General features: G+C 54.1%; 11 protein-coding genes across 11 annotated transcripts; 5 read left to right on the top strand and 6 right to left on the bottom strand.

Annotated features, from left to right (window-relative positions):
• Positions 1-87: 87 nt before the first annotated feature.
• AYO20_00403 (hypothetical protein) lies at positions 88-982 on the bottom strand (the record flags this gene model as incomplete). The annotated part of the gene is made up of 2 exons (XM_022638714.1): positions 88-592; positions 651-982. 2 exons carry the CDS (start codon positions 980-982, stop codon positions 88-90), a joined length of 837 nt encoding a protein of 278 aa, XP_022505679.1.
• Positions 983-1,730: 748 nt separating this feature from the next.
• AYO20_00402 (hypothetical protein) lies at positions 1,731-4,836 on the bottom strand (the record flags this gene model as incomplete). Its single annotated transcript, XM_022638713.1, has 6 exons — positions 1,731-2,557; positions 3,551-4,030; positions 4,138-4,204; positions 4,264-4,305; positions 4,377-4,518; positions 4,556-4,836. The coding sequence occupies 6 exons, from the start codon at positions 4,834-4,836 to the stop codon at positions 1,731-1,733; spliced, it is 1,839 nt and encodes a 612-aa protein (XP_022505678.1).
• An 886-nt stretch (positions 4,837-5,722) lies between these two features.
• On the top strand, positions 5,723-6,769 carry AYO20_00401 (hypothetical protein; the record flags this gene model as incomplete). Its single annotated transcript, XM_022638712.1, has 1 exon — positions 5,723-6,769. One exon carries the CDS (start codon positions 5,723-5,725, stop codon positions 6,767-6,769), a length of 1,047 nt encoding a protein of 348 aa, XP_022505677.1.
• A 428-nt stretch (positions 6,770-7,197) lies between these two features.
• AYO20_00400 (hypothetical protein) lies at positions 7,198-9,576 on the bottom strand (the record flags this gene model as incomplete). Its single annotated transcript, XM_022638711.1, has 1 exon — positions 7,198-9,576. The coding sequence occupies one exon, from the start codon at positions 9,574-9,576 to the stop codon at positions 7,198-7,200; it is 2,379 nt and encodes a 792-aa protein (XP_022505676.1).
• A 1,001-nt stretch (positions 9,577-10,577) lies between these two features.
• On the top strand, positions 10,578-11,444 carry AYO20_00399 (hypothetical protein; the record flags this gene model as incomplete). The annotated part of the gene is made up of 1 exon (XM_022638710.1): positions 10,578-11,444. One exon carries the CDS (start codon positions 10,578-10,580, stop codon positions 11,442-11,444), a length of 867 nt encoding a protein of 288 aa, XP_022505675.1.
• Positions 11,445-12,225: 781 nt separating this feature from the next.
• On the top strand, positions 12,226-14,200 carry AYO20_00398 (hypothetical protein; the record flags this gene model as incomplete). Its single annotated transcript, XM_022638709.1, has 6 exons — positions 12,226-12,423; positions 12,489-12,678; positions 12,770-13,248; positions 13,321-13,393; positions 13,482-13,849; positions 13,931-14,200. 6 exons carry the CDS (start codon positions 12,226-12,228, stop codon positions 14,198-14,200), a joined length of 1,578 nt encoding a protein of 525 aa, XP_022505674.1.
• Positions 14,201-14,799: 599 nt separating this feature from the next.
• On the bottom strand, positions 14,800-15,699 carry AYO20_00397 (hypothetical protein; the record flags this gene model as incomplete). Its single annotated transcript, XM_022638708.1, has 1 exon — positions 14,800-15,699. One exon carries the CDS (start codon positions 15,697-15,699, stop codon positions 14,800-14,802), a length of 900 nt encoding a protein of 299 aa, XP_022505673.1.
• Positions 15,700-16,297: 598 nt separating this feature from the next.
• On the top strand, positions 16,298-16,946 carry AYO20_00396 (hypothetical protein; the record flags this gene model as incomplete). The annotated part of the gene is made up of 2 exons (XM_022638707.1): positions 16,298-16,344; positions 16,394-16,946. 2 exons carry the CDS (start codon positions 16,298-16,300, stop codon positions 16,944-16,946), a joined length of 600 nt encoding a protein of 199 aa, XP_022505672.1.
• A 65-nt stretch (positions 16,947-17,011) lies between these two features.
• On the bottom strand, positions 17,012-19,271 carry AYO20_00395 (hypothetical protein; the record flags this gene model as incomplete). The annotated part of the gene is made up of 2 exons (XM_022638706.1): positions 17,012-17,630; positions 17,677-19,271. The coding sequence occupies 2 exons, from the start codon at positions 19,269-19,271 to the stop codon at positions 17,012-17,014; spliced, it is 2,214 nt and encodes a 737-aa protein (XP_022505671.1).
• Positions 19,272-19,649: 378 nt separating this feature from the next.
• AYO20_00394 (hypothetical protein) lies at positions 19,650-21,312 on the bottom strand (the record flags this gene model as incomplete). The annotated part of the gene is made up of 4 exons (XM_022638705.1): positions 19,650-20,510; positions 20,800-20,893; positions 20,948-21,051; positions 21,100-21,312. 4 exons carry the CDS (start codon positions 21,310-21,312, stop codon positions 19,650-19,652), a joined length of 1,272 nt encoding a protein of 423 aa, XP_022505670.1.
• A 1,149-nt stretch (positions 21,313-22,461) lies between these two features.
• On the top strand, positions 22,462-24,234 carry AYO20_00393 (hypothetical protein; the record flags this gene model as incomplete). Its single annotated transcript, XM_022638704.1, has 6 exons — positions 22,462-22,722; positions 22,779-23,260; positions 23,309-23,537; positions 23,590-23,654; positions 23,702-23,877; positions 23,933-24,234. The coding sequence occupies 6 exons, from the start codon at positions 22,462-22,464 to the stop codon at positions 24,232-24,234; spliced, it is 1,515 nt and encodes a 504-aa protein (XP_022505669.1).
• Positions 24,235-24,476: the final 242 nt, after the last annotated feature.

Here is a 24,476-nt window from a genome sequence, read left to right as displayed (position 1 = left end):
GCAGAAGTGTCCTCAGAGTTCGGTATGCGATGCGACCCGACATGGCCATCTATCTTCTGAGGATCCTTTCCAACCATGGCGTTATTCCTACCGAATATCATGAAACCCCCCATCATTGACCACTATCGACCCATTCATATAGCTACTCTCATCACTCAACAAGAACGACAGCAGATTCGCCTGCTCCTGCGGGAAGCCCATCCTGCCCATGGCGACCTGGAGGCTCGTCGACGCGGCCTCGTTCTCCTTGGTGCCGGGCTTCGCCGCCTCGCCCATGCTGTGCTCGGTCATGGGCGTCATCACGTACCCCGGGCAGACGGCGTTGCAGCGGACGCCGCTGGGGCCGTAGAACTTGGCGCCGTTCTTGGTCACGGCCACGACGGCGTACTTGCTGGGCGTGTAGGCGGCGAGGCCGTTGGCGTGGAGTCCCGACACGGAGGCGACGTTGGCGATGGATCCGCGCTGGCCGGGTATCACATGGGAGGGTGGTGGTGGCGGGGAGAAGACGACGGGACGGGGCTCTTGCCGGAGCATTTGCGCCGCCTCGTATTTCTGACAGAGCCAGACGCCTTTGGTGTTGACGGCGTGAGTTCTATCAAGTGGTTAGTCCAACACCGAGAAAAAAGGGGGGAGAGGGAGGGTAACGAAACTGATCAAAAAGCTCCGCCGTGATGCTCTCCTCGCCGTCCCACACATTCTCGCAAATCCCAGCACAATTGGCCGCAAAGTCCAGCCGGCCCGTCCACTGCGTGGCGTGCTCGACAAAGGCCTTGACGTTGGCCTCGTCGGTCACGTCCAGGGAGTAAAAAGCCGCGCGCACGCCGTACAGTTCTCGAATCTCGGCGGCGACTTTCTCGCCTCGCGCGCGGTTCATGTCGCCGATGAGGACTGAGATGCCGCGACTGGCGAGTTTGCGTGCGGTGGCTTCGCCGATGCCGGATGCGCCGCCGGTGACGAGGGCGGTGAATTCGTGCTTCGACATTGTCTTTTAGGGATAGACTGTAGGAGTTAGGGTACTGGCTGGTCGGCTGGCTGGCTGAAGGGATGCGAGAGGTCAAGGTCCTTGAGATCCCTCGACTATACACTGGTTCCTGTTCCTAACTCCTGACTTATAGCCATTCCACTTCATCATAAGGAGGTAAGGTATAATTAGGTGCGTAAACGACTGATTGATTGACGAGATACTGCCGCGGATCTGCAGCGGGGAAAGACTAAACCTGAGGGGCGGCAACCCGTGACGCTGTTCCTGGCGGAATCTCACGCCAAGTTCTCCTGGTTCCGCATCAACATTGAGACCAAGTGCCGCAGTCACTCACTCCAAAGACAGAAGTTGTGCAGATCACCGATGACCCGATCGCGCCGAGATATGGCGCGCATGGATACTCAGAATCCAGATACAAGGTATAGTCCCTCATGTCTTTGTGCTGGATTGTACTGTACAATTCTTGGTCTTGCTGAAACATGCCCATATGGGCTGGATATTACAACAAGCCGCAAGGTGATTGATTTATTTGACTGACAAACTTCTCCTCTGACAGGCACAAGAATGGCTCGACATCACTCACAGATATGAGATTCCTCCAACGAAGCCCGGTCTTAGACCAGTTGACCAGTTGAATAAAATCAGGATTCTATATCGCCAACCACCACCAATCTTATCTCGCATTGTACTTGTTCTCCCCAAACCTCCTATGTGCTCTTCGGCTCTCCCTGAATCCACGCAACCAAGACTACCGAATAAAATCATACCCCCCATCAACACCGATAACGTGGCCGGTGACCCATCCCACCTCGGGCAACGTGAAATGCGCCACAGCCTCGGCAATGTCGTGGTCGTACGCGACGCGCCCACCGATCCCCTTCGCCGCGGCCATCATCGCCGGGGTGTCGACACCCTCGCGAGCGCGTGAGAGGGGCGTGATGCGATTATGGTGGGCGACGACGTCCGCCACGAACGGCGCGGGGACCATGTCCGTAAGCACGGCGCCCGCGTGGATGGACACGACGGTCGCGCGCTCGGCCAGTTCGCGCGACCAGGTCCGCGTCATGGCGTCGAGCGCCGCCTTGCTGCCCCCGTAGATGGTCTGGCCCGGCGTGCCCACGTTGGCCGAGATGGACGAGATGTTGATGACCCGCCCGGACCGGTCGTGCGGGAGGTACGGCAGCGCGGCCTGCATGAGGAGGAGGGGTGCCAGCACGTTGACCTTGTACGTGTACTCGAACTCGTCGACCGTGCAGTCTGGAAGTAACAGGGCGGGACAGACGCCGGCGTTGTTGACGACAATGTCCACGCGGAGTGAACCACCGTCACCATCACCACCACCACCTCTGTTGGAAGTCGATTTATTTGCAAAATACCGCTCCGCGGCCTCGACGACCTTTGCCGGCCCATCCTTCTCGGCCAGATCGGCCTTGACGCTGATGATATCGATGTTGTGCTCCGTCCGCATCTGCTGTATCAGTTTCTCGCTCTTGGAAACCGACGACTCGGACGTGTAGTTGAAGCAGATGTTTGCGCCGCGTTTTGCCAGGCTCCTGACGATGGCGGCGCCGATGCCTGGAGTTCGTGAATAAGAGGGAGAGTCTACGAAAACTGTTTGTTCCTCGATTTCGAGCCGGAGGAATATCTCTCGCTCACAAGATTGCAACGTAACAAACGAAAACTAGCTCACCTCTAGACCCGCCCGTCACGATGGCCAACTTTCCTTTTAGTGGGAGCATGGTTGCTGGCTGGTGGCCTGGTGGTAACTTGGTGTGTGTACTCCCCCAACGCAAGCCTCAAGATATATCCGGGACACAAGTCCTCCTCAGGTAGTCTTGAGAAGAAAGACAGGCAGGTGGACACCTCTCGCTCGAGGACGATCCGCCGCAAGTATACCTAGCTGGGTAGCAAAATGATATCACACGTACCACACGTACCACACGTACCACATACCAACGAGACCGGAGTTTGAGCAAGATCTATCTATGAGTCTGGCGTGGTCTGTCGTGTAATAGTCCGTCCCTCCAGCCCCTCGACCCCTTCAATCCCCATCACCTTGTTCCTCCTCCGTTGAAACGCCCCTGCTCGGCTTTCATGCGGAAGAGACGGCCTCGCCCATCTGCGGAACCGTCACTGGGCATGGGCATTGTTACGGAGGACTTTTGAATACGATTCACGCTAGCCCCTTTCTCGTAGGTGGCTGATTCCGGTCTCTGTCAAACATTATGGGGGACAAAAAGAGGATAATCATGTTGAGAAAGCCAGGTGTGCTCTCCTAGTCTCCCGAGAGTATCTATCTACTTACGTGTGCGAGCTAGATGGATGACGGATCCACCACGGAATGGATGAGTAGAAGGAGCCCCGACAGAGTTGATGAGGGTAACTACAAGGCTAAATTCTCCATTTGACCACTATACAGATCGTTCGACGAGGGCTAGACGGCGTGGATAGCTCTCAGATCAGAATATCGCAATGGCATTGGGAGCAGAGCCGACTCCCCCTTCACACCAGAACAACAGTCAGCCACTACTCAGAAGTATCTGCGGGCAGAAAGCGTGTCCAACATACCTTGCACATTACACGGGCTGCTGGTGAAGAAAAACTCGTATCGGTTGTGTTTCTTACAAAGCTCTGCCAGACCGTCCAAGTCCCACAGCTCCCCGATGGGCACGCCCCAGCGTGGGAGCAGGAAGTAGTGCAGGTCCGTCTTGCCGTTCATGGGCCACGACTCGAACGACGGCGCGTCCCCCGCGACCGCGGCGAAGTAGTTGTCGTGCAGAAACGCGAGGGTCTCGGGACTGCGGTCGAGGCCGGCGAAGCGCAGGTCGTCCCAGCCCTTGGAGCCGATGGCCTGTCGTCCGGCCTCGTCGAGCTTGCGATATGCTTCGGACCACCCGCTCCGAATGATCAGGATGTCGCCATACTTGAACGTCAGGTTCTGAGCTCGCGCGCAGTCCAGGAGTTCCTGTGTGGTGATGTCTTTGGTGGTGAAGGGATCGTAGGATTTGCCGGCGAAAGAGTAAAAGTCAAGGAGCACTCCCCGTCCAGCTAGATTTCAACCGGACGTTAGACACATCTTCACAACAAGCACAGTGGCGGACTTGGAACGGGGAGCGAGCGGGAGAGAAGAGAGCTGTCAGACGTCTCCCACCCACCTATACACTGTTTCGCCCATGCTTGCAATCCCATTTTGCTGGTTTTGTGAATGTCGTTGGCCGTGATCTGATCGCGATTCAGTCTTTCCCACTCGAACAAAGATAACCACCGTAAACTGTACGTACTCCATTATACCACACATAAGACCCTTCGTGCGCCATACCAACCTGGTCATAAGTGTAAGCACCCATAGTCACAAAGATCCAAGAACCCCTGGTATACGAGGTCTCAAACGTACATGGCGAAATCCATCCCACTGCGAGCCACTCTGAGTGTTCATGTCGTGGAGGTCATCAAAGCCATATTCGACGCTCTGTTTGAGTTTGTGCTTGAAAGGCTCCCGCCCGAAGAAGGGAGGGTTGGGGAGTTCTGCTGGGAAACTGTAGATTTGTGTATAAGGACCCAATCTGACCATACCGTAGGGTCTCTCGGGAAGCGCTTACTTCAACCCGACCCTTTCTCCTGTCTGGATCAATCTGGCCGCGCTCGCCACCCGTCTTGGAGTGAGCAAGTTGAGACGCCCGAGCTACATCGGCGCAGAGGTGAGAATCTGCTGAACCGCCAAAGATGACATCTTTGTATGTCCCTACCTCGTCGTTCTCTCCCCAGAACCATGCCGACTGGGGAGGAGCACCCGGCTTCGTCTCGAGCTCGGAGAGCTTAGGCAAGCTGTCTGAATCTGGATCGAAGACAGTCATCTTGTCTAATTGTATTCGTGTTGCAGGGATGAACGCGGTGGACGACAGGTCTAGACTATCCTAGCTGATAGATGAAGGTTCGGTAAGCCCACCAGGCACCTTCGGTGTGCTAGGGCAAGAAGGCTCTTGCTCTCGTTCAAAGCAAAACGCGGGGGTTGACGTGGTTGACATGCACTTCTAGCCCATCTCAGCCCATCTCAGCCCATCTCAATCCATCCTGAGACGGATCCACATGTTCCCTGGTTCATGATTTGGCTCGACGCTAAGGCGGCACGGCGGGATGTTGGCGGAATTCGGGATGGGGAGAGAAGAGACATCCCGCTCATCTCCTCTGAACGACCAGCAGTACAGGTCGAAGAAAACAAACCGCTGGAAAGATGAGGAACGGCACCTTCCAGCCAAGTGCGGCAGATAACAGTCGCGTCGTGCTGAGACGTAGCCGCAAGACTTTGACAGAGGAATGCGGAAGATCCAACGCAGCAAAGGAAAATGCGGAGGAGACGGCCAACACCCACCAGTCCAACTGACTGAGTGATACGGATACGACGTATACAAGGAAAAGGACAAGACGGCCATCATCACATGAGCGATGGGCGAACAAGGGAGGAACAAGAAATGCCGCCGGGAACTGGAGCTGGAATTGGATCCTCCTCCAACATCCCCGCCAAGGGACTCACTCACTCACTCATACCACCCGAAGGGGGACGCAATCACGAATCGAGATCCCCAGACCTTGCAATACATAAGGGCCAAGGCTCTGAAAAAAAGACATAAACTGTACAAGGTGATTCCACGGAATTCGTCCTTGCCTGGTCTTCTCTCTCGCAAGTTGTACGCTGACTCTGTGTGTGTGTGTACCTCTCCCTCTCTCACAGAAAAGATCATCATGGGCTCAGCTGGCGGCGGCGGCACGCTACGGTTTGAGCCACTGCACGCGACCTTCGTGGCGCAGGTCCACGGGGTCGACTGGACGAAGCCGATCCCGGACGCCGTCATCGACGAGATCCAGGCCGGCATCGACAAGTACGGCGTATTGGTGTTTCGCGCCGCCAACATCGACAACGACACGCAGGTCAACTTCATGCGCCGCTTCGGCGAGCTGGATTCCATGCCCAACCTCCGCGACCGCCGGTTCCCGGACCAGCCTCACATCTTCGACGTGTCCAACCTCGACGGCCAGGGTAACATCATCCGCGAGACGGACCGCGTGTCGTCCCTGATGAACAAGGGCAACCAGCTGTGGCACACGGACATGACCTACCACCCGCGGCGGGACAAGTACAGTCTCCTGCGGGCGGTGGAGATCCCTCCGAGAGGCTGTGGCGGGGAGACCGAGTTCGCCGACTCGCGGTCCGCCTACGAGGCCCTGTCGCCCGAGTGGAAAGCCCGCCTCGAGGACGTCGTCTGCGACTGCTCACTGCTGTACAACCGACGCGAGGCCGCTCCGGACCTGTACAAGGGCGTTGACCCCTTCGAGTACTCGATATCGCGGTGGAAGGCGGTGTACCCGCACCCAGGAAGCGGGCGCAAGAACCTCTACCTCACGAGCTACGCGTACAAGCTGGACGGGTACTCGGTGGAAGAGTCGAAGAGGATCGCCGACGAGCTGATCGCCCACGGCACCCAGCCGCGCTTCGTCTACAAGGTCCTGTGGGAGCAGCCGGGCGATCTGGTCATGTGGGACAACACGGCCGTGTGGCACAGGGCCCTCGACGACTCGGCCTACCTCCACAAGTACCGCCGGGACATGCGCCGCACAAACACCTTTGACGACGGCGAGTTCGCCTGGGGCGAGAACGAGCCGGGGAAGTGGTGGCACGTCAAGATGCCCAAGGATCCTTTGGCTCACGAAAAGAGCCAGGATCAGGATAGACCTCAGGCTGAGAAGACGGGCGTCTTGCTCTCCACCTCCGAGGTTCAGCAGGTGGCTTGAGACGGGGAGATGTAACTCCAGCGCGTCGAGGCCAGGCACAGTATGTGCGAGACCATGATGCTGGAGATCTCGCAATTCATCAGAACTTTACTCTTCGAAAGATGGGACCATCATTTTGTTGATCAGGACTTTTCGTGATTGTAGGGCAATTGTTAGCTATATCAAGCAAAAACTTATAAGCCAAGTTACTATTTCCCCTGATCCATAGATCTTTCCTCCAGGGGTTGGGACTGTTATCGACTTCACAAACACTGTATGTGTAAAGGTGTGAGAGGAGACCCTCGCTGTCGTGATATGCCTGGGTAACGGAGCGCGTGGCCTTCTTCGTACGCACTCTCTTCAGGCTTATTATCCGAGCAAGCAGAGTCCAACAAACAACGAGTGTGTTATGTCACATACGCTCTTCCACAAGTCAGCCCACCACGGAATCACAGCACCATGTGCCCTGCATGCCAGCCTCCAAATGGATCTTGATTGGTGGCAGTAAAATATTCGTCCCCGACCATAAACTCCTCTGCCATCAGCGGCAGGCCGGGATCCATACTAATAGTCGCCGTCGCGGGTTTAGGCAACATCATCATTTGTCCCAGCATGCCCCACGACGATAACTGGTGGTTCTGGTGGGGGTGATGCAGATGAGACAGACCATTCGCGGCCCTTTCTTCGGTCGTCATCGCCGTCGTCGATCCCATCTCGGTGATGGTCTCTGGCGTCAAGACGCACGCGTCTGCATGTTGCGGCCAGCGGGATTTGATCGTCTGCGAGGCGGCGCGGATGGGCCGGTTGAGATGCTTGAGGGTCAGCCGCGCAAATGACTGTGCCGGTGCGTATTCCCTGATGATGCTGAGCGACCGCTTGAACACGTCGATCGCTGGTCGGGCAAGTACCTCGTCAATGTCGGGCCGGATGATGATGCATATCATTGGGACAATGGCGCCTGTGAGATGGAGCACCGATGTATACGGCGCCGTTCTCTTGGAGAAGGACGATTTGAGCGACAGTTCTAGCGCACTCACCACATCGACCGCAATTTCGATGCACGTCTGTGCCGTGCGGGCGTCGAAACGCCCGTTGAGCATGTCGTTCCGTCGCAGGAGGATCCGCAGAGAGCGTTCACGCAGGTACATGATCAGGGCTTGGTGCCAACGGAAGGAAGGGATATGATCCTTGTCTTGAGAGGTGGTAATCCAGGTCCACTGTAGGAATTGCGGAGCCTCTGCCGATAGGGCCTTGACCTTGTTGTCGATCGACGTGATAGCCTGTGCGTCGAAGGGAGTTTTGGCGCCTGGACCGAGCACGGTATCCCAAGCCTCGGAAGAGAGCCTCGCCCATTTGATGACTTCAAGCAGATATGGCACGGGAGATGCTCGTGGCAGTTCCTGCAGCGGGAGACAGTCCGGATAGAGCATCCTGTCGTCCACGCACAGAGGGTATTCGACTTGAATGTCCAGGTCACGCAAAGGGTCCGGGCATCCCGCATGCTGCGAAATGATGGGACTGAGACAGACAAGTGACCAGAACAAGCGCTGGCGGTAGGCCCTAGCGTAGAACGTGCAGTGTGGGCCCCACGAAGGCTCGTTGTGTAGACCCAGCTGCACACACAGCTGCCCTGCGACGCCGACGGACGCATAGGCTGCGTCAAAGTGCCCGGCAAAGAAGCAGTACAGGATCTTGACCAGGAGTATCTGTAGGGTCGTGGTATTGGACTTCTCCAGCCACGTTGCGTAGGTCAACAATCTGTCCCCTCGGAAGAAGTACGTCCATCCCGGTACGTCGGTAGTCCTCTCACTTGAATCGTACAGGAGCTGGGTGGCCGCGACCACGAAATTCAACAGGGCCGCGAAATTCACCATCATGGTCCCCTTGAGGTGGGCGTTATCATTGGCCCACAGGGCGGCAAGTCGCGTGCGAAAATTGGCCTCGTTGATAAAGGGCCAATGCGGCCGGAGGTGCCGGAAGAAAATGTCGACGCTGCGGCAGATGTTGTCAAAATCCTGGGCTCGAGTTTCCTCAACCACCCGTTCGGCCTCACGCCACAAACCGCTTGATAGAACCTCAGGGTCGGCATCCTGGCCCTCTGTCTCGTTTGCGGACGATGATGGGGCTTCCTCGTGCGGGACATCGCTGCCGTTCACAGAATTGTCGAGAAGATCAAGCTGGCGGAAGAAAGAAGTTCCCGCTCCAATGTCGGTCGAGATCGATTTTTGAAGAATGTCCGCCCGTCTTGTGTCCCTGTGGCGGTCGCTGGCTGCGGAGTGAGGAGGGCAGGGAGTCGAGACAAGAGGGACAGTGGTCGAGATCTCCACAGTAATTGGGGCTTTGTCTGCCAGCAGCGATTCTGCTGATGATATTGCCGTATCCGTAGCTGGTGCTGTTGGTGAGAGAGGCACAAGATTCGAGGTGTTTTGAGGCTGCGATCTCAGTCGAGCGACCTCGTTCCTCAGCGCCTCAAAGTCCTGCCTCAAGCTGTTGAGTGTCGAGTCGTCGTGGAAGAGCTGTGACACCGCCGGCCATGCAGGCAGGGTCAAGTTCTCGCCCGCAGAGTGAGTGGGAGCAGAATGAGACTCGTTGGACGACGACTCAATGCCATGAACGGGAGACTGTTGCAGTAGTGCCCGTCGTTTGGACGATCGCGACTGTGAATACACACACTCTAGGTCTGAGAATCGACAGCTGTCACAAAATCTGCCACCTGAGCACTTCCGCTTGCGACGCTGGCATTCAACACAAGCCTGAGGTGAATATTTTCGTTTAGGCTTCGACGGCTGCTGCTCATGACTGTCTCTGTCGCTGAGAGTGGGACCCATTGTTGGTTCGCCTGGAGGGGATTCGAAATGGTGAAACCAGAACTTGACGTGCGAAAGGGTGTGAATGAATGTATAGAAGTCAACCACAGAAGTAGAGACCCTGTGGCTTTTACTCCATATATCGCACTTTTCTCAACCACACTTGGAGGACCCTGGTGGATGGCTGTACCATTGACAAATTTCTGGGGTTCTGGTCTATCCCTAAACTCGGCGTAGCCTCGAATGTCCCGATCTTAGTCCATGTTCTTTTCCAATCCAGATGACTGGATAGGCCCTCCAGAGGGCACGATAAACCTCGGCCAAACACAACCCCAGATGAAGAGGGCCGGTTGGGGATACAGAAGTGGAAGGGGCTCGAGGTAATTCGTCAGTTCAAGAGGGGATCTTGTCGCGCATTGATTTGCTCGGGTGGCCAAAGCCGTGGAATTGGTTATCGGTGTTCTGGTTATTTTGTGCCATTTAGCCCCATGGGGTAAGCGAGGACAGCTCGAGCCTAAAGTCAAACGTTGTGCTAGGCTGAGATGGAAAGGGATGTTGGCCTCTCCTCGGCAAGGACGGCATGGATTGCGGGAATCGTACGGAATCAAAGACAGACTCTGCGGAATGTTGGCGGGAATGGATTGCACCAGGGCCTGACAGCATCGGTATCACTCCCTGAAGTTGACGCTGGATTTTCGTACAGAGAGTGGATTGTAGAGAGGAAGAAATGCTGTCAGTTCAACAGTTGTCTCTTGGATGTTATCTTGAAGGATGTTGCAGTGCAGGGTGTATGTGGTGAAGTTGAGCATTGCGGCACCAAATCAGATTCCCGTCAAAGTTGCCGAGTTCATCCTGCGCATCCTGCGCATCCCCCTCTCAACCATAACCGAGGGCCATTCCATGTTGTGTCTTGTCTTGCCTGTTTAAATGAAACTTCCTGGATACCCAGACAAGACAGAGTAGCGGTCATCTTTGCCCTCCAACGACGATTACAGTGCAGAGCCGCTCCCTCACCCTTCGACATGTACGGCACCAGCTCAGATGGTTCTTCTCTCGGCCCTCCGCGTCCGGCGGCGCCTCTGACACAGTCTTTTGCTGGCGCGCTCAAGGCCAAAGGGACACTCGTCGGTGCTGCCGTGTCGTTAGGATCTGTTTCCTGCGCGCAGATTGTGGCTCGTTCCGGGTTTGACTGGGCCTTCATCGACATGGAACATGCGCCGACATCAGCTCGCGAGGCGACCGACATTACTCACGCTGTCGTCGCCGCGTCTGCGGGAGCTTGTGTGGCCATTATCCGCGCGCCATCCCACGGGGTCGAATGGATCAAATGGGCACTGGACAGTGGAGCAGCAGGTGTCATTATACCGATGGTGCAAAGCCGAGAGGAATGTGCCGGGATCATCCAGCGGGCGCTATATCCGCCACGTGGGCAACGCAGCTTTGGTCCTTTCCTTGCCCCGTTTGCCGACACGGACAGCAGTGCGGATGTGGCCAAGTACATGTCCCAAAGATCCAAGGAGCTGGCCATCATCCCGATGATTGAGTCGGTGGCGGGCGTCGAGCGAGCAGAGGAGATCCTGAGCGTGGAGGGGGTAACAGCATGCTTCGTCGGACCTTTCGACCTTCGCCAGTCTCTGGGTCTCCCGGGCGGAGACGGCGAGGAGCCTGCATTCATCCAGGCATTGGAGAAAATATTGAGCATCGGCCGGAAGTATGGGGTGGAAATTGGCACCGTCGCCGGTACAGAACAAGCCGTGAGACGAAAGAAGGAGATGGGGTTCAGCTTTCTTCTGGCAGGGTCAGACTCCTCATTCCTTGCGGCTGGTAGTCGAAGCGTGTGGCAGCAATGCAGCCAGGGGTTGAGAGAGGCAAGATCGGACAAGTTATGATATCTCGTTGGAGAGTTCGACCACCGTTCATTTAAACAGTCTACGGCCATGAGTAGATAGAATGAGATCGACCATTACATCAAGCTGCCCAGCAGCTATATATGACTACATCATCTACATTTTGACACTGTATTCCAATCTTGGATTTGACCCCATTGTGGTTTTGATATAATGATAGATATAGTCGGTGGCCTGGACTAAGTGTAACTGCCTGCTTTGAGTTATCTGGTCAGGATTGCACTCCGACTGTCTATCGTTCAGAGTAAGGGTGAGTAACAAACCCTTTGGCTGGGAGCAGTTACAACCCAATCAGCCCTTTAAGATCATATCTCGAGAATATCTTTCCAATTCCCTGCATCCCGCCCCCTGTCAAGTACCTCAACCCAGGCCGAAAAAGTACATTCCGCATTGGGCGGGAATAGAGTCGGACCCACTTTTCCCCAGCGGGAATGAGATTGTCGCCGCCATTCTCTCAAAGCGACGGCGGCATCAACGACCATTTCCCCCCTTCAGCTCTACAAATATCATGGCTCCGCCGTTCCCGCCTGCAAGATCGATCCCGGACGAGGAACAAAAACGCTCCAGATCCCCCCCAGCGGACCCCACGTCCGTTGATAAGGGGCTTAAGTATCACCTGGGGTAGCGAGGCCACTAGTTAGATACAATCTACTTTAAGACTCAGCGACGTCCTCTCTCCAGCCTGGGTGGCCTGTTGAGCTGCTCTGTTTCACGATTTCCTTGCGGGTATCTTTGGAGTCACTACATCCACTAATCGCCCATCATGCGTATGAACTGGAAGAACTTTGGCGTATGCTCGGCCATATCGTCGGGCATGTTATGTTTTGCGTATCCCTCGTCGATCCTCGCCTCGACGATCGGTCAACCCGCTTTCCTCGACTACATGGGCCTCTTGGACGGGACCGACTCAATCAGTCCCCATGGTAACACGTTGATCGGGGCCTTCACCGGTATCTTCCAGGTAAAGAGTCTCCCTGTTCTCTCGGACAACCAGGGTATGGCTGGCTGACCTCTTCGACCATTCAGGCTGGCTCTGTCTTTGGAGTGATCATGGCTGGTTACGTGATGGAAAAATGGGGTCGCAAGACCGCCATGATCGTCTGTTCGGTCATTTCCATCATCAGCGGAGCCATCCTCACCGCGAGCCTGAATCCGGCGATGTTCATGGTGTTCCGCTTCTTCACCGGTCTGGGGAGTTGGGGGTTTCTCTGCGTTAGTACGTACAAGGCTGTCTCTCCGTTGTTCTCGCACTTCCAGAGATTTCCCCGTCGAATGGCACACATTGTACTGATCAGACCACGTCACAGCGCCCGTGTATACTTCTGAGCTGGCCCAACCCGAGTATCGCGGATTGATGGTCGGCATGAACGGTGTCATGATCGGGCTAGGCTACTCGATCGCATCCTACGTCGGCCTCGGTTTCTTCTACTCGACCAACGTCACGGCACAGTGGCGCGGTCCGCTAGGCCTCGCCCTGTTCTTCCCCATCCTCATGCTCCTCATGCTGTGGTTCATCCCGGAATCTCCTCGCTACCTGCTCATGGCGCGGCGGCCGGAGGAAGCGTGGCAGATCGTGTCCGACCTACACAAGATCAAGGGCGACACGCGCGCCGAATACGCCCGCACCGAGTTCTTCCAGATGCAGAAGCAAGTCGACATCGACCGCGAGATGAACTGTTCGTGGTGGGAGATGATCAGGAGGCCGTCCTACCGCAAGCGGGCGGTCATGGGCGCCACGTTCGCGTTCCTTGGCCAGAGCTCCGGGGCCACGGTGATCACAAACTATGTAAAGCTCTCTCATCTGTGGGACGTTTCTCTCATCAAGCTCTTCCACTGACCCTTTTTTTTTTGGTGGTAGGGCACTATCATCTACCGCGCATTGGGCTACGGGCCGCGCGATCAACTGATCTTCCAGTGCGGCTGGATCTCAGGTGAGTTCTAAACGGCCTCTATCTCCCCCCTCGTGCTTCTCGGAGAGATGTATATCTATACAAGTACCCATCTAACCGGGTCAAAAAGTGGCTATATTTGGAAACCTCGGCGGAGCCATCGCACTCGACTACTTTGGACGCAAATCGCTCATGCTGTGGGCGTTCATCGGGTGCCTGGTCTGTCTGGTCATCGAGGCGGCCATGGTCGCCCTGTACGCCGACACGGGAGAGAACAAGGCCGGCCTGGCCGTCGCCGTCGCCGCGACCTACATGTTCGCGGTCTTCTACGACCCGGGGATCGACGCCAACTCGGCCGTCTTCTTCTCCGAGATCTTCCCAAACCACATCCGGCCGAAAGGTGCCACCATATGCTACGTGGTCTTTGCCCTGACCGACCTCGTCTACCTCCAGGTCGGGCCCACGGCGTTCCAGAACATTGGATATAGATTCTACATTGTAAGTTTCCATTCTCCCGACCTCCTCAGAGACTCGGAGAGTCACGAGATTTTGTTGACACTTACTCACAAAAAAAATAAGGTATTCATCGTCCTCATGGCCGTCGCCGTCGTCTGGTGCTGGTTCCTCGTGCCCGAGACCAAGGGCATGCCTCTCGAGGAGGTGGCAGCCATCTTCGGCGACGCCGACGAGGTCGCCGTCTACCTGAGAGACGTGCACCTCGACCCGACCAACGACCAACTGGTCGTCGAGCACCACGACGGTAAGGGAGGCGACTCGATCGAAAAAGTCAGCGAACTCCACGAGCACATGGACAGGGTGGAGTCGAGAGACGCAAAAGACGCTGTGTAGCTTGGGGAGCAGAAGTGGATGGCTCGGCTGGCTTGGAACTGTGGGTAGGTTCCTGCCTGCCGAGCGTTATGGATAAGAGGTACAGAGAGAGAGGTAGAGAGACAAGACAAAGAAGGAGAGAAAGAGTGCGTGTGAGAGGGTGAGTCAGAGGAGGAAGCAAGTGAGGATGAGAGCGAAAGGGAGAGAAATGTAGCTTGCCGCAAGGCTCCTCAAGAGGAACTTGCCGTCTCTCTAACCTAATGCGCGTTCATGAACCATGCACAAGACGCCGACCATCTCCATTTGCTCTATCGTGGACAGTCTCAGTGGTACTGTGGCAGGAACTGGAAATAACAGACCCCGGCACGTTTTACCCTCTAGCTTGGAAGATATATTGAACTCCCATCAAATGTCTTGGGCTCTGAGCATCGTTGACCGGTGACTGGTGGCCAGGTAATTAAGAGGGCAAATGGTGGAGAACAGCCATATTATTATACCCCTGTAGTTTCGGGATTCCAATTTGCCCATGTCCGTATTCTGGCCGAGTGGAATGGCCCGGCCCCTTGGCCCTTTTGATACAAATTGTCGCGCTGTCCATCAGCGGCGGAATCGCCAACAGCTCACAAGAAGAACGTTTCGATCGCCATGACAACTTCGTCAGGCGCTTGCTCCGGAATATAATGGCCCGAATCGATGCTGTGTCCTTCTACAGGCACATTCGCAGCCGTAACCCTTTTCCACTCCGACACGGCGTCAAAGCACTTTTCAATGACCCCGTGACGACCCCAAAGAACCGTTAACGGGCATTGGATGAGGCGATTGTTCTCAACGTCTTCTCTTGCCTCGTCCATGTCCAGAGAAGCGCTTGCCCGGTAGTCCTGACACATGGCATGCACGATGGCTGGATCGCCGAGATTGCGGACATAGCGATCAAAGCATTCGGGCTGAAAGATGTCCAGTCCACTGGTTTGTCTTCCGCCCATGAACAACTCGGCAAATCGTCTGGGATTTTGTGAGATTAGCGTTTCCGGAAGCGGCTCCTTCTGAATCAAGAAGAACCAGTGGAAGTAAGACCGGGCAAATTCAAAGTTCGTCGACGTGTACATGGCCAGGGTGGGACAAATATCCAGGAAAATCGCCCTTCTCACTCGGTCCGGAAAGTCGACGCACAGCTTATGCGCGACTCTTGCCCCTCGATCGTGTGCACAGATAAAGAATGAATCAAAGCCGAGTGTCTCCATAACCTTGACACAATCTCTAGCCATGGCGCTCTTTGCATAGTTCGACAGGTCGGACGGACTGGATGACTCTCCATATCCGCGAAGATCAAGAGCAACTATGTCGAATTTTGATCGCAGCCGATTAGAGACAGCGTCCCAGATGTGGTGAGTCTGTGGGAATCCATGCAGGAGAAGCAGAGGCGGGAGATTTCGCCCACCGCCTTTGCTCTGGACACCATGTATCCTCACCTCGGGAGTTGTCTGCGTGGTGATATCGAACGTCTCGAAGCCCTCAAACATATCTTAGTAGTCTGATACTGTCCGACAGCACTTTGGCGATCAGACTTTGGTTTGTTCTTCTCATCTCCCGGCATATATTAGCGATGCCCACGGGATTGACTATCGTTGCATGCACAAGCGACGCTTAAAAAATTGTCCGATCGGACAATCTTTTATCCGCAATGGGATCGGCCTCTTGACTAATCAGAGCGTCAGTCTTGGTTGTTGAAACTTCACCTGAAGAAATAATTTTATGCCGACGCTGACCGCCCTGCCGCCCAAAGCCTGCAGACCTGCTTGATGTAGAACCGCCCAAGAAGATCGTTTGCGGGCCTGTCCAGCTGCGCTAGCCATGCCTCAGCCTAAGGCCTCGTCCGAAAGTACTTCGGGTTCCAGAAGCCGGTCGGCTTGCTATGCTTGTAGAGCAAGGAAACAGAAGGTCAGTCGTCGGGCCTGTGATGCTTTGGATCATAATATCAATATTGACAAAGCTTCTTAGTGCGATGGTAATAGGTTCGTTGGCGCTATGGATTCCTGATATTTGCTATCGCAGAGGTGTGACGCTGACGACATCAAGACCCGTCTGCAGCCGTTGTCGAAGTCTTGCCCAGGCCTGCTCATGGCCGAGAAGTCAGAAAAGGTCAGTCTCTTAGGCATGGCGTTGCTGTTGGGAGGCCGCCGGATCATGGCCCTGCTGACTTCTCTCGGACAACAGAGGTCCTGCAAAGGGCTATATCGAGGCGCTTGAGATCCGACTGAAAGAGACTGAGAGAGTGTTGTGGCGAATCCTCTCGGCTTGCCAACAAGAAAGCTTGACGGCGGCCTTCTCTCCCGAAGCACAAGACCAGATACCGCAACTGCTCTCCGTCGGAACTTTGAGCACCACTGAGGAGAAGAAGTCCGCCATCGCCTTCTGGGAACAGTTCCCTTTGCACACTATTGAAGACGTGCTTGTGTGGAAGGATCAAGTTGAGAATCCATGTGCGATGGACACCGCCGACATTGGGGAGAACCAAGATCAGCAATCGCATCCGACAAATACTCCCAGTGAAGCACAAGACCAGAGCACACTGTCTCCGATGGATGAAGACACTGATCCGACATCCGTGGCAATGATGCAAAATCCCCAAGACCGTGCTGGCACCTCGTCTCATGCGCCCGAGATGGCTGATGTTCGCACCCAACGATCTTCATCTGCAGCCAATCCAGGTGCCGCGGGTGGCAAGTTTTCCTTCCCAAAAGAGTTCCAGGACACTTTCGTTTGGTGAGTAGCCGTGAGCAAACAGAGTAACGGAGTCGAGAGTCTCATCAGACACTCACATGTCTCCGTCTCTCAAAATTTTGGCGTGCCCCAAGCAGCCCAGCTTTGCATGTTTCCGGAACCGTTGGCCATGGCCTCCCAACCGATATTACCAAAAGCCCCGGGATTGCTTGGGTACAAATCGTCGGAAACTGGCAGACCGAGGAACTCAAAGTCGTCCATGGTTGGATATTGTCCATTGCTGAACCCAAAGTCTGGTCCTGTGTATTCGAGAATGGGGAACATGGCGCCACTGTTGAGGCTGGGCAATTGATAGGAATCGGCGTCAAAGTCTTGGTTAATTGTTTGAGATTGATTCGCTCGATCTCTCGTTGCATCGGGTAACTCGCTTTGGTGACGGCTTTGTCCCTGTTGCCCTCGGTTGGTCCTCTTCCTTTTCCTGGAAGGTTCATTTGTTTCAGCCATGGCGAGTTGCGTAGTGGTTGGTTCTGTTGACCCTCCAACTGTTGCTGGTACTGAAGCCCCCGGCATGGCGAAGTTGGATGAGGATGGGGAGACCATGACACTCTGTCCCCTGTTATATTGTGCCGCCAGGTTCTCTAACAGAGACTGGAGTGCCTCTGCACAATGTCTCGCATTGTTCCAGCTCTTTGCCATTGCCGAGAGACTACGAACGGAATCCTCGATTTCTCTGCGTCGTGTCAGCCTCTCTTCACAGGTTGGTGGAGTCCACTCACCTTTGCGCTTTGCTGAATGGATAGCGCTTCAATGTACATGCAAAGGCCAAAACCAATCCAGCCATCCATGTTGCTGATAACATTCCGGGCCAAGATACGATCAAGCCGCGGTCATGTTGACGTCGTGACATTGTAATAATCTGTCGGCTTGCCGCAATACATGTCTGCAGACTCGACTTGAACTCTAGGGACTTTGGCGAAAGAGAGAGAAAGGGACGATTACTGAGAAGTAAAAGATGGTTATACAGGATGCAAAAGAAGAATGTGTAGGTCGAGGCAAGCTTGCCGCCGTCACCAGTATCCTCATCCTGTAATTCCTGAGGCAGCCCGTTCCACCACGCATGAACATTTGATTGAAGCTCCATCATTCGCTCTGCATTTATCGTCCGGTTCTGGATCGAGATGTGGAAGGTCTGGACTGCTTGACCTGTGAGTCGGCAATAGAGCACATAATGGCCCAGTATCTGAGAGCTTTGGGATGTTTGGACAGTGTTGACATCGCGCGAAGGATCCAAAGTGGGAGACTCTGGTTCTGAACCAGTGTTGGTGGGACCGCCAGCATGTTCGGACGCTGTAACTTCTTCTGACTGTGAGCCTCGCCTGTGGTGGCCCCGGGGTAGATGAGCCAGCACCCCCTCAGCGGGCGCCCTACTTGCGGACGATACCTGCTGGCTTGCCCGGACCGGTTTGTGGAGTTCATCCATGCCCGGAACACAGACGTCCAGGTCAGAGTCTTGAATTCCCAGAGGATGACCAAGAGCTTGACTCAAATAGCGGTCCAGCACGTAGGCGCTCCAGAAAATCCTCTTCCGCAGCTCGCATTCATGAGGTGACAGCTGGGGATACCGGAAAGCACACCGGTGGAAACCAGCGTGATACATCACTCGCGTCAGGGTCCCTCCTATCGTAGATGCCGCTCGAAGAGACATGGTTGCAACCAGATAGAGTTGTGCGGCGAGCAGAGCCTGCAACGAGAGAGTGTCGTGGTTACTCGCGACGTACCCCAAGAGGGAGAGTAACTTGGCTGGCGAATCCAGTCGTGAGTCTGGGGCAAGCATTCCGTCGGGCTGATCCAGGGCTGCAATGTTGAACACGCATTGGCAGATGATGGCATGACACAGGCGATTTCTCAGTGAAAGCCTCCGCTGCCCGTCGTGCTCATATAGACCCCGGATTGTTTCGAAGAGGGTTGGACCATGTAAAAAGGGGAATAGAGGATGCCAATGTTTGAGGTATAGCATCAGGAGCTCTCTGGCTGAGTCTTGCTCTGGCGCAACCCCCAGTCCATGCCCTTTGACGCCGTAAGAGTTCGGCGCTGTTTCATTCTCAATCAGGATCCTCATCCCCGCGATCTCGTGGTCCAGCTGCATAGGGGTCTCTGGATCGACGAGCCGACTGTCGACTGACCCGGGGTCATTGTGTGTCGAGTTTCCATTTGATGGTAGCGCCTTGGAATTGTAGGCGGATCGAGCAAAGGCGCGGAAGACGGTGTTGACGAAGAAGACTCCGCTCGCGCTGCCTATAAATTCTGTCTTTTCAGGCGACGAGGCCGTGAACGATCCTATCTCAATCGGGGCGATCGACTTGGACGGCATGATGCACGTCTGTCAAGAGAGAACATGCTACCTGAAGGCAGGCTCGGGTTTAAAGAAAGGGTAGAGATGGAATAAAATCAAAAGATATTGTGGATTGCGTGAGGTTACAGATGAAAATGGGCAGTTGACGGGAGATTTTCGGCTCATCTGTCGACACCAAAGCAATGGAACGGCCATCTACCGGCCAGACCTCGACCTAATTTTCAATGTGCTTGTTCCTATCTATAGTTAGACCTCTCGGTTCCTTTGGAGTCTATGATCATTCAAACTCATCTACGGGGTCCTAGATTCGACAAAGCCTACATATGTATAGAACGAGTGCCGCAGCCTATGGACGATTTGTGACCCCAACGGCGACCCGCGAGAACCAACGTGAAATCAATAAGCGTAGGCAAGTCCACCGTCCCCAGAACTGGCTCTCAATTTCTTGTTCTCAGCCATCAGCCAGATCTTCAAGACCCACGCACAAATAACGGTTCCAGCCCCAAAGCCTGCATTGGCACCCATGGCTGGTAGGTAGCGCGGACCGTCAGAGCTTGGGTACAAGTATGGAGTGTAGATGTAAGAAGCATTGGCCACAATGTTGACAAATCCCAAGGAAATCGCTTTCTTTTCTGCTGTTTGTCCGAGTGTCGCTGATACCCATCCGAGGATGCATGAGTTGACGGAATAGACGCCAGCTGAGAACAGAAAACAGGCGACATACCGAGCAGCCGTGTTAAGAGTCGCCGCTGCTATAACAAAGCCCGCCACTCCCATAGCCATTCCACCGGTAATGTGCCACGTCCGCTCATTGAATCTTCCAGAGCTGAGCGCAAGAAGGGGCCCAAAGATTGCGGCAAATACAAATGGCGGACATGTCAGGACCAACGTGACGGTGCGGTTGAACCCGAGGGTGCCCACTACCGTGGGGAAGAAGTTGTTGAATCCGGCAGAAGAAAGATGTAGATTTTGCATCAAGGCCAAAAGATAGAGACGAGGGTCGGAGAATGCGACTTTGAGGCTCTGCAGAGCACTTTCAGATTCCGTCTTCTCCACTGTGTCCCTGGTAATTCTCTCTTGAGCTATTGCCATCTCTTGCTCCGAAAGCCAGCGTGTGGACGATGGATGGTCTGGTAACGCCCACATGGATAGTATGGCAATCCCGAATGTGACGACTCCTTCAATGATAAACAGCCTGGTGCTCGAGTTAGCGAATGCAAGGAGGACTAGATTAAATCCCTCACCATCTCCAGCCTTCTATCCCATGCGCTCCGTCAATCGTAGAAAATATGGCGGCCGCAATCAATCCGGAGAATGCAGTAGAGAGAATGTTCGCGGTATACAAGATTGCAATACGAGTAGCAATTTCTTTTCTAGTATAGAAGATGGATAGGAGGAATAGTGCACCAGGATAAACTGCAAAGGTTAGCGATGCTTTTCAGAGAACCGGTGAGATCTCACAAGGCGCTTCAGCGACTCCCAGAAAGAACCGAGCGATTACGAGTCCATGATAATTCTGAACCAAAGCAGTACATGCTGAGCATACTGCCCACAGGGCCATGCAGAAGCCCATGTAGATTGATGGACGGATCCTTTTGGATGCCATGAGCATGTTCGATGGCAGCTGCATCAACAGGTATCTGTGATCCTATCAGCGGTTATTGACCATTAAAGCTCAAGTATCTCCTTTTTACCCAACGAAGAGAATCGATATACAGGTGTTGTACTGGGAACCTGTGAGGCCGATATCGTCCTCTAAGCCGTTAAGACGTGCTGAGGCAATCGCATTTTTGTCCAACTTCGCATCTTGTGAGCTGACAGTACACTGCATCAGAGTCTAACTCACATAGTTCAAGAAATACATCGCCCAGATCATCGGCATGATGCGACAGTCGAGCTTCCTCACAAGGGCAATCTCTGCCGGATCGGTCTTGCTTGTCGCTCCAGAGTAATCGTACGGTTTTGACATCGAGAGCTTTTCAAGCGCAATCTCGTCGTCGACCAACTCATCATGAGCTTTTTCCACGCCCAAGGACGTCTCAATAACCTTAGAATGCATGGTAAATGAGAGAATTGTTCAGTCTCAGCTTCCAGTTACGAAGTCTCTCGTTAGGGCGATTGGAAGTCTGTAACATGTGTGGACGAATTTGTACAAAAAGACTTCTTATATCTCACAGGTGGAGCCGTGGAACGAAGAAGCCCCAGGATCCTCCCCATGGGGTGTATGGTCAATCCGCGTGGCCGTTCAGAATGGATGCCGTCGAGGCCATACAGGTGATTGCGGTGTAGAGTTTACGCGACAGAGACTGCGCAGCTCCCATCGGATATGATCAGCATTGCTATGTGAAAAGGCGGTTTCTTCGAAGCAATATCCAGCCCGACACTTGTCAACGGGTCTTCTACAACTCTGCAGTCTCTGATCGAAGTATGGTGAAGAACGGCTCGAGATCAACCGCCCTCGTAGAGAGAGTGAAACGGCCTTGAACCTATTTTTCCGCAGTCAATTGCACAGGCTGACCAGCAGCCTTCGGCTAATTTTCTGGCCGCACCAGCGCACTCTCCATGCTTCATTTCTTGCAAGCCCATATTTGATGAATGATCTGAGGTGTATGTAGACCTCTCATCCAACATTGTGCTTCGCTCTCGTCACATAGGAGCAAGTGTTTTAGTGGGTAGCAGTTCGGAAGGTGAGATTGTGGCAGGTCCAAAGCACATTTCCCTTTATCTGAACGGCTCTTCAAGTATGCAGAGTGGCAGTCAGATCTACTTACCAGTCAGATGTTCGAAAATAGGGTAGCCTGATTTGCATGTCGAGGAATTTGTGAAATTTAGCACATGCTTCGGGTTCTCGTTGTTTTGCTGTTGATATCCAACGAGGACACAGTCTAAGTACCAAGGAAGGACTTTGTACTTGGTAGAGACGATGTCGTCACCGCCAAATGCTTTTGTTCTTGGTGCCAAGACGGGGGCGTGCCCTACTCTACTTGTTACTGGCTCCGGGGCACGGCGGCACCTAACGCTCTCTCGCTTTTGGTTTCCCGGCGGGCCTGGTGACCCCCCAAGACCCAAAGAGGAGCAGCCTGCGAGCTGACTGCGCCACTTGCAACTTTCTTGGCTTCAGATCTGCGTGATATATCAAAATATCTTCATCTCATTCACGTCACATGTAGTCAACGCAACTTGCATACTCTTTCGCTATATCGCAATCATGGGGTCGATGGTGTGGGAAAGGCTCTGGATGCGCGTGAAGCCTGTCGTGTGGCCACGCTGGACATGGAGATACGTTCTTTGCTGCTGTGTCGCCACCTATGTCGCCTACTGCACTGTTTTCTCCGCCCCAGCTTTGTCATCGAAGCTACCACCATACACTGGTCCTTACTCTGTGGGCGCAATCGATGTCGAGCTCCCTGTCGAGACTCGATCCATCCATAATGCGACATTCAAAGACGGTGGCCACCCGGCTTTCCAGGTGAGCAACACCCAAGTGCGACGTGGTTCGTTGCAGGCTCTGACCATCGAGCGCAGTTGGAAACTGTCTTGTTCACTCTCTATTATCCCTCCGACAAGGACGCAGTCCCAACCAAACCGCAGCATTTTTGGGTTCCAAAGCCGCTCAGGGTGACGGGCAAGGGATATGCTCGAGTCGCCCGCATCAGCAACTTTGTCACTAATGCATTGCTCACGCTTGGACTGTGGGCATTAGTAGGAAACACCAGAATCCCAGCGCACGTCGATGTTCCTCTACATCAATCTCCGGTGGTGCAACTCCAGCTGCCAGATTTCGAAGACTATCCTATCACGCACGAAGATGGCTTTCCGGTCATGGTCTTCTCGCACGGGATGGCTAGTTCTCGGACCCAGTACACTCAGTATGTCGGGGAGCTTGCAAGCCGTGGAATTATTGTAGCTGCCATTGAACACCGGGATGGCAGTGGACCGGGCACTATGATCATGAAGCACGGCTCCAAACCACGGATTTTGCATCATTTCGACGTCCGCCACTTGAAGTAGGTCTATCTGCTGCGAGAGTCCTAGCAATATCTGACTGGAAATAGGAGCGACTCTCAGTTGGACAGTGACACATTCAAACAGGCCCAGCTCGATTTCCGGCAAGCCGAGGTCGAGGAAACTATTCGAACACTAGAGCATATCAACGTGGGTGGTGGCGAAGAGGTCTTCGTGTCAAACTCCCGATCCGAAGGCCAATATCTACATCAGTGGGAAGGGCGACTGGCCTTAAACAACACAACAATGGGAGGACATTCATTCGGAGCTACTTTAGCCGTGAGTTGATGCAAAATCACTGAAGCATTTTCCTTTGGCTAACATGTCCTAGCTCCAAACACTAAAGCAAGGCCCTTCCAAGCTTCTCCCATTTCAAGGTGCTGTTGCTCTTGATCCGTAAGTCACCTGTGTACATTTCCATTGCAATGCCTGACCGCCAGCAGTGGAAAGCAGAGCGGACCTCTCAACCACGATGTCCAGGTGCCGACTCTAATTCTCCATTCAAATTCATGGTCTAAAAGCTATTCTATCTTTTTTGGCAGACCTCATTTCGACGTTGTCAAGGATGTTGTCCAGGGTGTTTTAAGAAGAGGGAAGGATGCATGGTTTCTTACATCCTGTAGGCGATTGACCCGTACAATCTGGATTACGCGAGCCACTGACCTCTTTTGCAGTGGGTACATCCCATCCGTCAGTCACGGACGCGCCACTGATTGAGCCATGGCTGCTCCGGTGGACCACGGGCTCCACGATCGACGCGCACGAAGGTGTCAATCAATATGTCAAGGTGTCAGAGAAGTTTCTCCGGTACCAAAGTACAGGGACAAAGAGAGGGATCTTGTCCCAATGCGTTACGCACCCAGAGTATAATATGGAAGACAAGAACAGCACGGCTTCGGCACCTTTGCCCAAGGAGATCCGAAAATACTGGCAGATCCATGTCGCGCCGTGTGGTGCAGAAGAAGAAGACTCATAGAGAAAAAGTCGATTGGGCTTGGACGCAATCAATCCGAGCTAGAATATTCAGCTATGTATGAACATTTGGGAGGATTGGACTCTGTTACGAATGAATGACTATAACGTGGGCGATTATGGAAGAAACCAGGTATAATCTATTGCTTATCAACACTGTTCTTTTCCCCTTCAGCTGAAAGCCCCGTGTAACGGCACAAGGTAAGTGACTTCTCGGTCTTCTTGGGCTCTCGAATCACAGCTCAG

The sequence above is a fragment of the Fonsecaea nubica genome (genome assembly GCF_001646965.1).
Source record: "Fonsecaea nubica strain CBS 269.64 chromosome Unknown Scaff1, whole genome shotgun sequence".
Taxonomy (NCBI): Eukaryota; Fungi; Ascomycota; class Eurotiomycetes; order Chaetothyriales; family Herpotrichiellaceae; genus Fonsecaea; species Fonsecaea nubica.
Note: the sequence above shows the minus strand (reverse complement) of the source record. Positions and strands in the feature narration are given on the sequence as shown.